The 13,384-nt window shown below is 44.1% G+C and overlaps 1 protein-coding gene across 1 annotated transcript in view; it reads right to left on the bottom strand.

The window, feature by feature from the left end:
* The window catches only part of SSH2 (slingshot protein phosphatase 2), a 171,024-nt gene extending 158,397 nt beyond the window's left edge, over positions 1–12,627 (bottom strand). The window contains exon 1 of the mRNA XM_070735469.1: positions 12,372–12,627. Within this exon, the coding sequence (XP_070591570.1) occupies positions 12,372–12,434 (63 nt within the window). The 5' untranslated portion in view covers positions 12,435–12,627. The remainder of the gene's footprint in view (positions 1–12,371) is intronic.
* Between the last annotated feature and the right edge of the window lie 757 nt (positions 12,628–13,384).

Genomic DNA, 13,384 nt, shown 5'->3' with positions numbered 1-13,384 from the left:
CTGGCAAAGTAAGCCACGCCCACAGGGTGGTAGTAAAAACCAATTGCAGCCCTTCACTTCCTCCATCCATCTATCTATCTCTCTTTGCTTTGACAGCTTGCTAGGCAACTGTGGTCTCCGGCCGCAGGGAATTGTGAGCAGTGACCCACGTGAGGATGCTAAGACTCTTAAAAGTAGAGGTGGTCCACCCACCTGTCCTGCCACCGCCAATTGAGCCCCGAAATGTATGCTGCTTAAGCAAGACGTTGGTTCAGTTAGAGTTTTGCCACCATTCGTCATCTTTCTTCAAGTGAATCACTTGCAGTGGTTAAGCTAGCAACACGGTTGTTAAGTGAATCTGGCTGCCCCACTTCACTTTTGACCCCCTCCCACATAGAGACATAGAAGATTGACGGCAGAAAAAGACCTCCTGGTCCATCTCCTCTGCCCTTATACTATTTCCTGTATTTTATCTTAGGGTGGATATATGTTTATCCCAGGCAGGTTTACATTCAGTCACTGTGGATTTACCAACCACGTCTGCTGGAAGTTTGTTCCAAGGATCTACTACTCTTTCAGTAAAATAATATTTTCTCACGTTGCTTCTGATCTATCCCCCGACTAACCTCACATTGTGCCCCCTTGTTCTTGGGTTCACTTTCCTATTGAAAACACTTCCCTCCTGAACCTTATTTAACCCTTTAACCTATTTAAATGTTTTGATCGTGTCCCCCCTTTTCCTTCTGTCCTCCAGACTCTGCAGATTGAGTTCATGAAGTCTTTCCTGATCAGTTTGATGCTTCCAAGACCTTCCACCATTCTTGTAGCCCGTCTTTGGACCCGTTCACTTTTATCCATCTATTTTTGTAGTTGAGGTCTCCAGAACTGGACACAGTATTATTCCAAATGTGGTCTCACCAGCGCTCTATACAGAGGGATCACAATCTCCCTCTTCCTGCTTGTGATACCTCTAGCTATGCAGCCAAGCATCCTACTTGCTTTCCCTACCGCCTGACCGCACTGTTCACCCATTTTGAGACTGTCGGAAATCACGACCCCTTCTGAAGTTTTTGCTAACACCCAACTGCCAATACAATGTGTTGTGTTGATAAAGATGAAAAATTAATGTTAGGTTTTGTTTTCTTTTTTGATGAGGTTTAGGTATTTTTGGGGGTTGAGCCCATAGTACCATTTTCCCCAGGTTCCCAAGATTCCTTTTTTTTTTTGCCAGTGTTATCGCTTTGCGACGGTTATGAAACCGACTATGGCGGCTGGATCATCTCCCCGGTTAGAAAAGACATCCAAGGATCTGGCAGGTCACGTCACGGGCCGCCTCCTGTCCTTTCTGACCCAGGGCCTGGAATACTCTCCCTTGGTTCGCCTCCGAACAATAACAGATGTTTCAACGCCTGCCGTGGGACAGATTTGGCTCGAGGGCCGGTGATCTCTTGGCTGGCCTCGCTGGCAAAGGACAGCCGTACACAGAATCCCGAAAACCGAAGGACGTAAACACACGTTTTGCAGAAAAACAAACCCATGTGTGTTTCTTTTGAGAATTTGTCCTGGCCAGAGCACGACACCATCACTTCCTTCCAAGAAGTCAAAGGCAAGTTTTTTCACCAAGATAAACAAGCTGATAACTAACATGGGGGGGGGCAGGGGGCGCAAGAAGAAGACAAATTGCAGCAGGTAGTTGGGGCTGAATTACCTTGGATCCAACTGCAGAGAAGAGCAATAACTAAGGTGATTAAAAGCCTGGGGACAAAAAACATGGCAAGAACAGTTCTGCAGGAATTGGAAATGTCCAGTGCTTAGTGGGGACAGGAGAGCAATTTTCTGATGTCCGAGGGACTGCCCCAAAGACAATAAGGTCCACTTATTTTCCAAAGCCAATCATCATAATCATCATCATCCAACAGCTGGTGCAATAATAATAATAATAATAATAATAATAATAATAATAATAACAACAACAACAACAACAATAATAATAAACAAAATAAACAATAACGACCAAACTACTCACTTTTCATTCAATATTTGACAACAAAACCCTAAACTAAACATCAAAAAAGAAAACCAATAACACTAACATACAATCAAAATATTGATTTCCATACAGTGTCTGGGTTTAATCCTACTGATACTCATTCATAAATATTAACAACTTAACTCCAACTCATCTCATCTCTATCTTATACATCCACCACACACCACAAACAATAAGTCGTCAAAACACCAACACCTGCTAATCTACAGGTACTACCCCCCCATCCCCTACCCTTCCCTTCCCCCACCCAAATCCCATCTCTTCACATATCTACTAACTTTAGTACTTTTCTAATTTCATTTCATTTCATTTTATTGGATTTGTATGCCGCCCCTCTCCGTAGACTCGGGGGGGCTAACAACAGTAGTAAAAACAACATGCGACAATCCAATACTAAAGAAGATAAAAACCCTTATTTTAAAACCAGTCATACATACGAACGTACCATACATAAATTCCACCTTCTAATCATTATATGTATTAGATATAAATATATATAGCTTAAACTTTGAATATAATACGGCTATATATAGTTCATTACTTTGAATGGACAAATATTAAGTAATACATATGCTACTGATTTTATTTGGACATGTGTCTTTTCCCATTTCAATTGTAAATCTTGAATGTAATAGGGTTATGCTTAGTCTAATATCATGAAATGATATACATTAAGCTATAGTTTTAAAATTAATTTAAATATTGGATTTGTTTACATTGTATGGCGATTGCTGTGAGCCGCCCCGAGTCTGCGGAGAGGGGCGGCATACAAATCTGATTAATAATTAAAAAATATATACTACAGATGCGAATATATATGTGCATCCCTTTTTTTTTACCCTTCTTATTTCTGTACTCCCTGTTCCCCGTTCCCCTTTCAATAAATCAATAAATTATATTTAATAATAATAATAATAATAATAATAATAATAATAATAATAATAATAATTTATTAGATTTGTATGCCGCCCCTCTCCAAGGACTCGGAGTGGCTCACAACAGTAACACAATATACCCAATCCAATGTTAAAAGCAAAAAACAGTTTTAAACCCCTTAATTAAAAACAATCATACAACCCAAACCCAAATAAAGCTTTGCATGGGCAGTTCCTCGACAAGATTAAAGGAAAAATTGTTAAGGATAAGACCTGGTTATGGCTCCCTAATGCAGTGTTTCCCAACCTTGGCCACTTGAAGCTATCTGGACTTCAACTCCCAGAATTCCCCAGCAAGCGGAGGCTGGCTGGGGAATTCTGGGAGTTGAAGTCCAGATAGCTTCAAGTGGCCAAGATTGGGAAACACTGCCGTAATGGAATTCTGAAGGAGCAGACGGAAGGTTTGATTCTTGGAGCAAATAATCCAAACAAATGCAAAAGGCCAGGATCAAAAAAACAGCTGATGACCCAAAATGCAGACTTTATTAATTAGACTTCTATGCCAACGTTCTCGAAGCGACTTTGCAAGGAAGCTGATGAAACAATTGATCACTTCCTCAGCAGCTGCAAGAAAATCGCACAAACGGACTACAAACAGCGGCACAACTACGTGGCCCAGATGCTCCATTGGAAGCGGAGAGGGGCAGCATACAAATCTAATTAATAATAATAATAATAATAATAATAACAACAACAACAACAACCTGTGCCACAACTACCACCTACCAGGGGGAAAGAACTGGTGGGATCATAAACCTGAGAAAGAAGTTGAAAACAAGCATGCCAAAATACTTTTGGACTTTCAAATTCAAACTAACATAGAAACATAGAAACATAGAAGACTGACGACAGAAAAAGACCCCATGGTCCATCTAGTCTGCCCTTATACTATTTTCTGTATTTTATCTTAGGATGGATATACTGTACAGTATGTTTATCCCAGGCATGTTTCAATTGAGTGACTGTGGATTTACCAACCACGTCTGCTGGAAGTTTGTTCCAAGGATCTACTACTCTTTCAGTAAAATAATATTTTCTCAAGGTTTTGGAACACAATACACTGGACCTCATGATTGTGGAAAAGGAAAAAAATGTGGATCACTGATGTCATCATACTTGGTGACAGTTGAATTGATGAAAAAGAAGAAAAACGTAGCCGATATCAGGATCTTAAAATCAAACTGCGACAACTCTTGCATAAACCAGTGGTCATCGGCACTCTGGGTGCTGTTCCAAAAGACCCCAGGTGACATTTGAAAACAATAAACCATGACAAAATCACAATCTGTCAGTTGCAAAAGGCCACCGTGCTTGGATCTGCACGCATCATACGAAAATACATCACACAGTCCTAGACGCTTGGGAAGTGTTTGACTTTTGATATTGTGATACAAAATCCAGCATATCAATCTCGTTTGTGGTGTATTACTGTTTCTTTGTGAATAAAATATAATAATAATAATAATAACAAGTCCTCGGAGAGGGTCGGCATACAAATCCAATTAAAAATAAAATAAAATAAAACAACAACAACAGAAGAGACCTTGGAGGTCTTCTAGTCCAACCCCCTGCTTGGGCAGGAAACCCTACACTACTTCAGACAAATGTTATTCAACATCTTCTTAAAAACTTCCAGTGTTGGAGCATTCACAACCTCTGGAGGCAAGCAATTCCACTGATCAATTGTTCTAACGGTCAGGAAATTTCTCCTTAGTTCTAAGTTGCTTCTCTCCTTGTTTAGTTTCCACCTATTGCTTCTTGTTCTACCCTCAGGTGCTTTGGAGAATAGCTTGAGTCCCTCTTCTTTGTGGCAACCCCTGAGATATTGGAAGGCTGCTATCCTGTCTCCCCTGGTCCTTCTTTTCCTTAAACTAGCCATGCCCAGGTCCTGCAACCGTTCTTCATATGTTTTAGCCTCCATTTATCCCCTGATCCTCTTTGTTGCTCTTCTCTGCACTTTTTCTAGAGTCTCAATATCCTTTTTGCATCATGGCAGCCAAAACTGAATGCAAATATTCCAAGTGTTCCCGCAACCGTTCTTCTTGTTCTTATTGACCTCTCCAGGTTCCTAAGAGGCCAGTAAGGGGCATACATAAGTGCACTGGTGTGCCTTTCGTCCCCTGTCCAATTGTCTTTCCTTTCTCTCACTTATAGAAACATAGAAGACTGACGGCAGAAAAAGACCTCATGGTCCATCTAGTCTGCCCTTATACTATTTCCTGTATTTTATCTTACAATGGATATATGTTTATCCCAGGCATGTTTAAATTCAGTTACTGTGGATTTACCAACCACGTCTGCTGGAAGTTTGTTCCAAGGATCTACTACTCTTTCAGTGAAATAATATTTTCTCACGTTGCTTTTGATCTTTCCCCCAACTAACTTCAGATTGTGTCCCCTTGTTCTTGTGTTCACTTTCCTATTAAAAACAGTTCCCTCCTGAACCTTATTTAACCCTTTAACATATATAAATGTTTCGATCATATATATTTTCTTCCTTTCATATATCCTCTCCTCTAAGTTCACTTTTACCCTTATATATATTACTACATGTCTATTTTTCTTCCTATGCATTTGTGTATTGGGCAAATGAATAAATAAATAAAAATAAATAAATATTGCTTCTGAAATACTGCATCCAGTTTCGCTCACATTACCAAAAAAATAATAAATGTTGAGATTTTTTTGGGAAAGTGCAGAGAAGAGCAAGTGAGAGGATTAAAGGCCCGGAGACTAAAACATATGAAGAATGGTTGCAAGATTTGGATTTGGCTAGTCTGGAGAAAGGAAGGACCAGGGGAGACATGATAGCATCTTCCAATATTTAAGGGGCTGCCCCAAAGAAGAGGGGGTCAAATTATTTCCCAAAGCAGCTGATGGTAGAACAAGAAGCAATGGATGGAGAACAAAGCAAAGAAAGAAGCAAGCTGGGACTAGAATAGAATAGAATAGAACGGAACAGAATAGAATAGAATAATTTTATTGGCCAAGTGTGATCAGACACCCAAGGAATTTGTCTTTGGTGCAGATGCTCTCAGTGTACATAAAACAAAATAAGTAAAAAACACTTAATAATTGTCATAGGGGTCAAATAAGCAATCAGAAAACAATGAATATTAATATAAATCTTAAGGATACAAGCAACAAGTTACAGCCATGCAGTCCTAAGTGGGAGGAAATGGGTGATAGGAATGATGAGAAAAAACTAGTAGAAATAGTAGTGCAGGTTTAATAAATAGTTTGACAGTATTGAGGGAATTGTTTGTTTAGCAGAGTGATGGCATTCAGGGAAAACCTGTTCTTATGTCTAGTTGTCTTGGAGTGGAGTGCTCTGTAGCGACGTTTTGAGGGTGGGAGTTGAAACAGTTTATGTCCAGGATGCGAGGGGTCAGCAAGGAGGAATTTCCTGAACAATTAGCCAGTGGAACAGCCTGCCACCAGAAGATATAGACTCTGTATCACTGAGGTTTTTAAGAAGAGACTGGACAGCCACCTGTACCTGAAATGGTATAGGAGGGTCTCCTGCCTGAACGGAGGGTTGGACTAGAACAGTGTTTCCCAACCTTGGCCACTTGAAGATTCACTGAAAGAGTAGTAGATCCTTGGAACAAACTTCCAGCAGACGTGGTTGGTAAATCCACAGTAACTGAATTTAAACATGCCTGGGATAAACATATATCCACCCTAAGATAAAATACAGGAAATAGTATAAGGGCAGAATAGATGGACCGTGAGGTCTTTTTCTGCCGTCAGTCTTCTAGGTTTCTATCTGGACTTCAACTCCCAGAATTCCCCAGCCAGCATTCGCTGGCTGGGGAATTCTGGGAGTTGAAGTCCAAGTATCTTCAAGTGGCCAAGCTTGGGAAACACTGGACGAGAAGACCTCTAACGGTCCCTTCCAGCTCTATTCTGATCAAATTAAAGCTAAACCCCGAAGGAGGTTTGCAGGAAAAAAAAGTCCCTGTTCAACTGGACCAGATCCTGTTGAGGAAACGCTGCAGAAACACGTGGTTTACAAGCTGTTTTCTGTTCCTTTTATAAGGCTCATTTCTTGCTAGCACCACCTTAAAAAGAAAAAATCAAAAACCCAGCAGCTTTCAGATCACAGAGCACTGCAAAACAGTGACACTGATACACCCTCCAGCAAGAGACAAGCTCCCCAGGTGCAAGCCCAGAGTTCACACCGTGGAGGGAAAAATACAATTTAGAACGAGAGGTGTCTTCTACGCACCCTCTAAACCAGGGATTTTCAACCTTTTTTGAGCTGCGGCACATTTTTTACATATACAAAATAATGGGGCACATTCAGCCGGGGGGGGGAAATGGGGGGGCTAAAAAAAGTTTGGACAAAAAAATTCTCTCTCTTCTTCCCTTTCGCTCTATTTCTCTCCCTCTTTCTCTCTCTTCCTTCCTTCCTCTCTCTCTCCATCCCTCCTTCTCTCTTCCTTCCTTCCTCTCTTTTTTGTTCTCTTTCTCCCTCCCTCCCTCCCTCCCTCTCTTTTTTCTTTCTCTCTTTCTCTTGCTTTCTCTCTCTTTCTCTTTCTCTCTTGCTTTCTCTCTCTCTCTTGCTTTCTTTCGCTCTCTCTCTTTCTCTCTCTTGCTGAGCTTCACGGCACACCTGACCATGTCTCGCGGCACACTAGTGTGCCACGGCACACTGGTTGAAAAACACTGCTCTAAACCATAAGGCTGAATGCCACATATTGTGTTGTGCACCCTATCAAGGATGCTAAGAAAGATTCCATTTTAAGCTGGGACTTTCACACTTGCACAGCGATTACCGGCCATCGGCGGTTCCTGTTTTTGCCTTGTTGCTGGTTTTAGTTTATTTGCTTGTGTAGACGACACACTCGGCCGCGCAGGAGGTGGGTGTGCAAATGTGGTTGAATAAATATTTAGCAGCTTCCACCACCCTTATTTGTTAAGCCTTCTGTTCCTGTTGTGTTCCTTCATTCATTTGCATGGCCTGACTCAAAAAGAAGTAGTAAATGCTTGTTGTGGATTATTTTGTTGAAGCATGTGCCTTTTTTTTTTAAAGTGCTCAGAAAAATGAGAACGGGGCCCCTCTAAGCCTAGTGCAACCCCCGATGACATCCAGGTGGCCTTCTTAGCAACAGTAGAGCATGCTAAGAGTTCTCCTGGGGTGCCATTTCCAACTGGAGAGCTAGGTTGATCTAGTGGTTAAGGCACCAGCCTAGAAACTGGGAGATGGTGAGTTCTAGTCCCACCTTAGGAAGGAAAGCCAGCTGGGTGCCTTTGGGCCAAACACCAGGCAACCGTGAGTTCTAGTCTCGCTTTAGGCATGAAAGACAAGTGGATTACTCTGGACCAAACACCAGGCAACTGTGAGTTCTAGTCCTATCTTACGTATGAAAGCCAGCTGGGTGACTTTGGGCCAAACACCAGGCAACCGTGAGTTCTAGTCTCGGTTTGGGGAAAAAAGCCAGCTGGGTGACTTTGGGCCAAACACCAGGCAACCGTGAGTTCCAGTCTCGCTTTAGGCATGAAAGCCAGCTGGGTGATTTTGGGCCAAACACCAGGCGACCGTGAATTCTAATCCCACCTTTGACACAATCAGCAGAAGACAGTGAGCTCTAGTCACGCCTTAGGCATGAAAGTCGGTTAATTGAGTCAATCACCAGGAGATGGTGAGTTCTAGTCATGGCCTTAGGCATAAAACCTGGCGCTCTGTCAACCCAATGCACTTCGGAGGGTTGTTGTTGTGGGGAAAACAGGAAGACAAACGTGTGGTACATACACTCACCGCCTTCAGCTCTTCTAAAAATTTATTTATTTATTATATTTGTATGCCACCCCTCTCTGAAGACTCGGGGCGGCTTCCACATGTAAAAGTATGGAAGAGCCTTCTCTGTGGCGGCCCTGGCCCTCTGGAATCAACTCCCCCCGGAGATAAGAACAGCCCCCACCCTCCTTGTCTTCCGCAAGTTACTCAAGATCCACCTATATCGCCAGGCATGGGGGAACTAAGACATCTCCCCCAGGCTTTCTTATATTTTATGTTTGGTATGTATGTATTGTATGGTGTTTTTTGTAACAGTTGGGTTTTTTTATATAATTCTTATTATTAGATTTGTTCCATTGCTTATACTGTTTTTTATTGTTGTTGTGAGCCGCCCCGAGTCTTCGGAGAGGGGCGGCATACAAATCTAATAAAATAAATAAATAAATAAATAAATAAAAATGATACATATAAAAGTATGACTTCCAGTCTAACCTTCATTCCTGGTGGTGCCACATCCAAGGAGTGAGGCTCATCACTGCTTAGCACCCAGCCCGAGAAAAGTTCAACCAGGCACCCCTCCTCAGGGATCTCTTTAAATGTCCCTTTGGTTCCTCTCTCCCTGCCCTCCACCTGGGATGTGGGGAAGAATGGGAAAGGGGGCGTCTCCTACGCAGCCTGCGCTCTGCACGTCCCTCAGAAGCCCTGCTGTTTCTCGCCTCCCAACAGACCGAAGACCAAAACCTCTTTCTCTCTCTGCAATGTTATTTTGTTAAGGAACAAAATAAGAATATTCTCAATGGCTGAGTGCGACTGGAGACACATGGAATTTGTTTGAGGCGCATAGGTTCTCAGTGCACATACAAACAACCAAAGTGACGGGTAACACAAATCATAAATCATAAGATACAGGGAGCCCTCAATGTACGGCCACCATTATGTTAGATAGATAGATAGATAGATAGATAGATAGATAGATAGATAGATAGATAGATAGATAGACAGACAGACAGACAGACAGACAGACAGACAGACAGACAGACAGACAGACAGACAGAGCCCAGGATTCACGTTGCTAAGTTGCCACATTTGTTAAGTGAATCACCGGCGTTGATAAGTGGCTGTTAAGTGAATCTGGTTTCCCCACACTGACTGCTCATCAGAAGGTGGCAAAAGTGATGTTTAAAATTATGTTTTAATTTTAGATTTCTATATGATATACTGTATATTCACTTTTGTTGTGAGATGCCCTGTGTCTGAGGAATAGGGCGGCATATAAATCAATCAATCAATCAATCAATTAAAAGGGGATCATGTGACCCCCTGCCTGGGTATGCTACGACCGTCAAAAATCTGAATCGGTTGCCCAGCATCCAATTTTTGATCACGTGACCAGAGAGATGCCGCAAACAGCTGTGAGTCACAACAAGTCCCTTTTTTCCAGTGCTTCAGCTGGAACGTCAGGTGGTCACTATGTGAAATTTATTTATTTATTTATTTATTTGAACTTTTTTATGCCGCCCTTCTCCTTAGACTCAGGTTAGCAACAGCACTTTTTAACAGAGCCAGGCTATTGCCCCCACAATCCGGGTCCTCATTTGACCCACCTCGGAAGGATGGAAGGCTGAGTCAACCTTGATGAGATTTGAACCGCTGACCTACAGATCTAGCAGTCAGCTTTAGTGGCCTGCAGTACTGCACTCTACCCACTGCGCCATCTCGGCTCAATGGTTGTAAGTCGAGGACTATCTGTGCAATCACAAATTTCATTTTGTGGATCAATTAGAAACAGAAAACAGCTGCCAAGCGGGGACCCTTCCAAGCAGAAAAGCAGGCAGGGGGCCAAGGCAGGGCAGGAGTAACAGGGTGTGGGTCACCCCTTACAGGCCCCAGATGCGCACACAAAGTCTCATCTATGCCGCCAAGCTTGGGGCTATTAGATTCTACCCCCTGGCCAATGAATGTATGGTGAGTTTCTTTGAATGGATATGTATGTGTGTAAATAGGTTTTTTAGTTTTTAAAAATGTAATTCTTAATTCTAATCTTAATTAATTATATTTCGATGTCTACTGTTTTTATAGGCTGAGCTGCCCTGAGTCTTCAGAGAGGGGCGGCATTTAAGAACAAACATAAGAACCTAAGAAGAGCCCGGCTGAATCAGGCCAAAGCCCATGGAGTCCAGCATTCTGTGTAACACAGCGGGACCCCAATTATCCTTGGGGATCTTGAGCAGAAAGAGAAGGCAAGACCCTCCCTTTCCCTTGACCCCCAACCAATGGGGCCCAAGGGAATCCTGCCTGCCTCAAATAATAATAATTTATTTATTTATTTATTTGTTTGTTTATTGGATTTGTATGCCGCCCCTCACGGCAGACTCGGGGCGGCTAACAACAGCAATAAAACAGCATATAATAATAATCCAATACTAAAACAGCTAAATAATAATAATAATAATAATAATGATGATGATGATGATGATGATGATGAAAAAGCAAAGATCGCACAGACTGACTACAAGCATAGACACAATGCTGTGGCACAGATGATCCACTGGAACTTGTGCCAGAGCTACCATCTACCAGTGGCAAAGAACTGGTGGGAGCATAAGCCCGAAAAAGTGGTCGAAAATGAGCAAATTTTGAAACATAACACGCCAGATTGTGGAGGAAAAGAAAGTATAGATCATTGACATTGCAATTCCGGGAGACAGCATAGTTGAGGAGAAGCAGCTAGAGAAATTAGTGAAATACGAAGATCTAAAAATCGAGCTGCAACGACTCTGGCATAAGCCAGTGAAAGTGGTCCCAGTGGTCCTTGGCACGCTGGGCGCAGGGCCAAAGGATCTCAGTGGACATTTGAAAACCATCGGAATTGACAAAATCTCCATCTGTCAATTGCAAAAGGCTGCTTTACTGGGATTAGCAAACATAATTCGCCGCTACATCAGGCAGTCCTAGGTGCTTGGGAAGCGCCCGACTGGTGATGAAATACGAAATCCAGCATAGTGATCTCGTTTGCTGAGTTGTATTGATGATGATGATGATGATGATGATGATAATAATAATAATAATAATAATAATACAGTCCTAGGTGCTTGGGAAGCGCCCAATTGGTGATGAAATACGAAATCCAGCATAGTGATCTTGTTTGCTGTGTTGTATTCACATAATAATAATAATAATAATAATAATAATAATAATAATAATAATGATGATGATGATGGTGATGATGACCCCCACACACAAAGACCCACACAACCCCCTCTGGGGTGTGTAGCTGGAGAGAGGATGCCTGGGGCTGAAGGACATCCATCGCCAAGGGTCACCCCGAGGCACCCTCTCCCAGCCTCAGCCTCCATTTTGGAAGCGGGGGAAGGGGGGGGAGAAAAAAATGAATGAATGAATGAATGGAAGCAGCTAGGAGAGAATGAATGGGCTGCAGCTGTCAAGAGGCAGGCAGAAGGAGGGAGGGGGGCGAGGACGGTGGCGGGAGGAGGACAAAATACCGAAAAACACACACCGGCGGCGCCGGGGCGGGGAGGGAGCGGGGAGAGAGGCGCGCGAGGCGCGCCTGCGCAGAAGCCGCCCCTCCGACCGCGGCGGCAAACGGCGGCGGCAGCGGCAACGGGCGCGGTTCTTTTTCCCCCCTCAGGCCGAGCCAACTCACCGAGGCGCAGGGGCTGGAGGTGGCGCTGGGGGTAGGCGAGCGCTGCACCGTCACCAGAGCCATCGGGGCGCGGCGGGGCCTCCCCGGCCGGCCTGCCAAGAGCCCTCGGGGTTATTCCATGGCGGGCGGGCGGCCAAAGCGAGAGGACGGGCGGCCCGTTGAGGGAGCGAGGAGGAGATGAAGCGGCGGCAGCACCGGCGGCGGCGATGGCGGCCTCCCCCGCCAACGCTCGCTCGCCGACTGAGGCGCGGCGGGGTTGGGCCGGCCGGGCACAATGAGGCGGCAGCGCGCATGCGTCACCTGTCAAGCCGCCGGGCCGGCCTTCCCGCCCTCCCCTCGCTGGCTCCGCCCCCCTCGCCACGGCCACACCTCCTACGGGAGTGATTAACTCTTGCGCGCCCGCTGCGGAGGCAGTCCTCGAGTTACGACCACTATGTAGCACTACAGTATACTGTACTGTAGTTCTCTTTCTAAGTGAGACGTGTGTGTTTGTCTGTGTAAAGGTACTCCTCGACTTACGACCACAAGGGAGCCCCAAATTTATGTTGTTGAGTGAGGTGTGCGTGTGTGGATGTACAGTGGTACCTCTACTTATAGGAATCATTGTAAAAGCAAATAATGTGTGCAATTGGGGAAGCCACAGGGAGGGTGGAGGCCCTGTTTCCTCCCAGGAGATTCCTAGAGAGGTCCCACAGAGGCTTCTCCCCACCTTTCTGGCCCTGTTTCCTTCCAGGAGATTCCTAGAGAGGCCCCACGGAGGCTTCTCCCTGCCTTTTCCGGTTACAGTTTTGGAGGCTTGGGTTTGTAAGTGGAAAATGGTTCTTGAGAAGAGGCAAAAAAAGCTTGAACACCTGGTTCTTATCTAGAAAAGTTTGTAAGTAGAGGCGTTTGCAGGTAGAGGTACCACTGTATAGGGAGTCCTCGTCATAGGCCCACAATGGAGCCCCAGATTTATGTTGCTAAATAAGACGTGTATTTGTATCTGTACAGGAAGTCCTAAACTTATGACCACA

The sequence above is a fragment of the Erythrolamprus reginae genome, chromosome 1, assembly GCF_031021105.1.
Source record: "Erythrolamprus reginae isolate rEryReg1 chromosome 1, rEryReg1.hap1, whole genome shotgun sequence".
NCBI lineage: Eukaryota > Metazoa > Chordata > Lepidosauria > Squamata > Dipsadidae > Erythrolamprus > Erythrolamprus reginae.
Note: the sequence above shows the minus strand (reverse complement) of the source record. Positions and strands in the feature narration are given on the sequence as shown.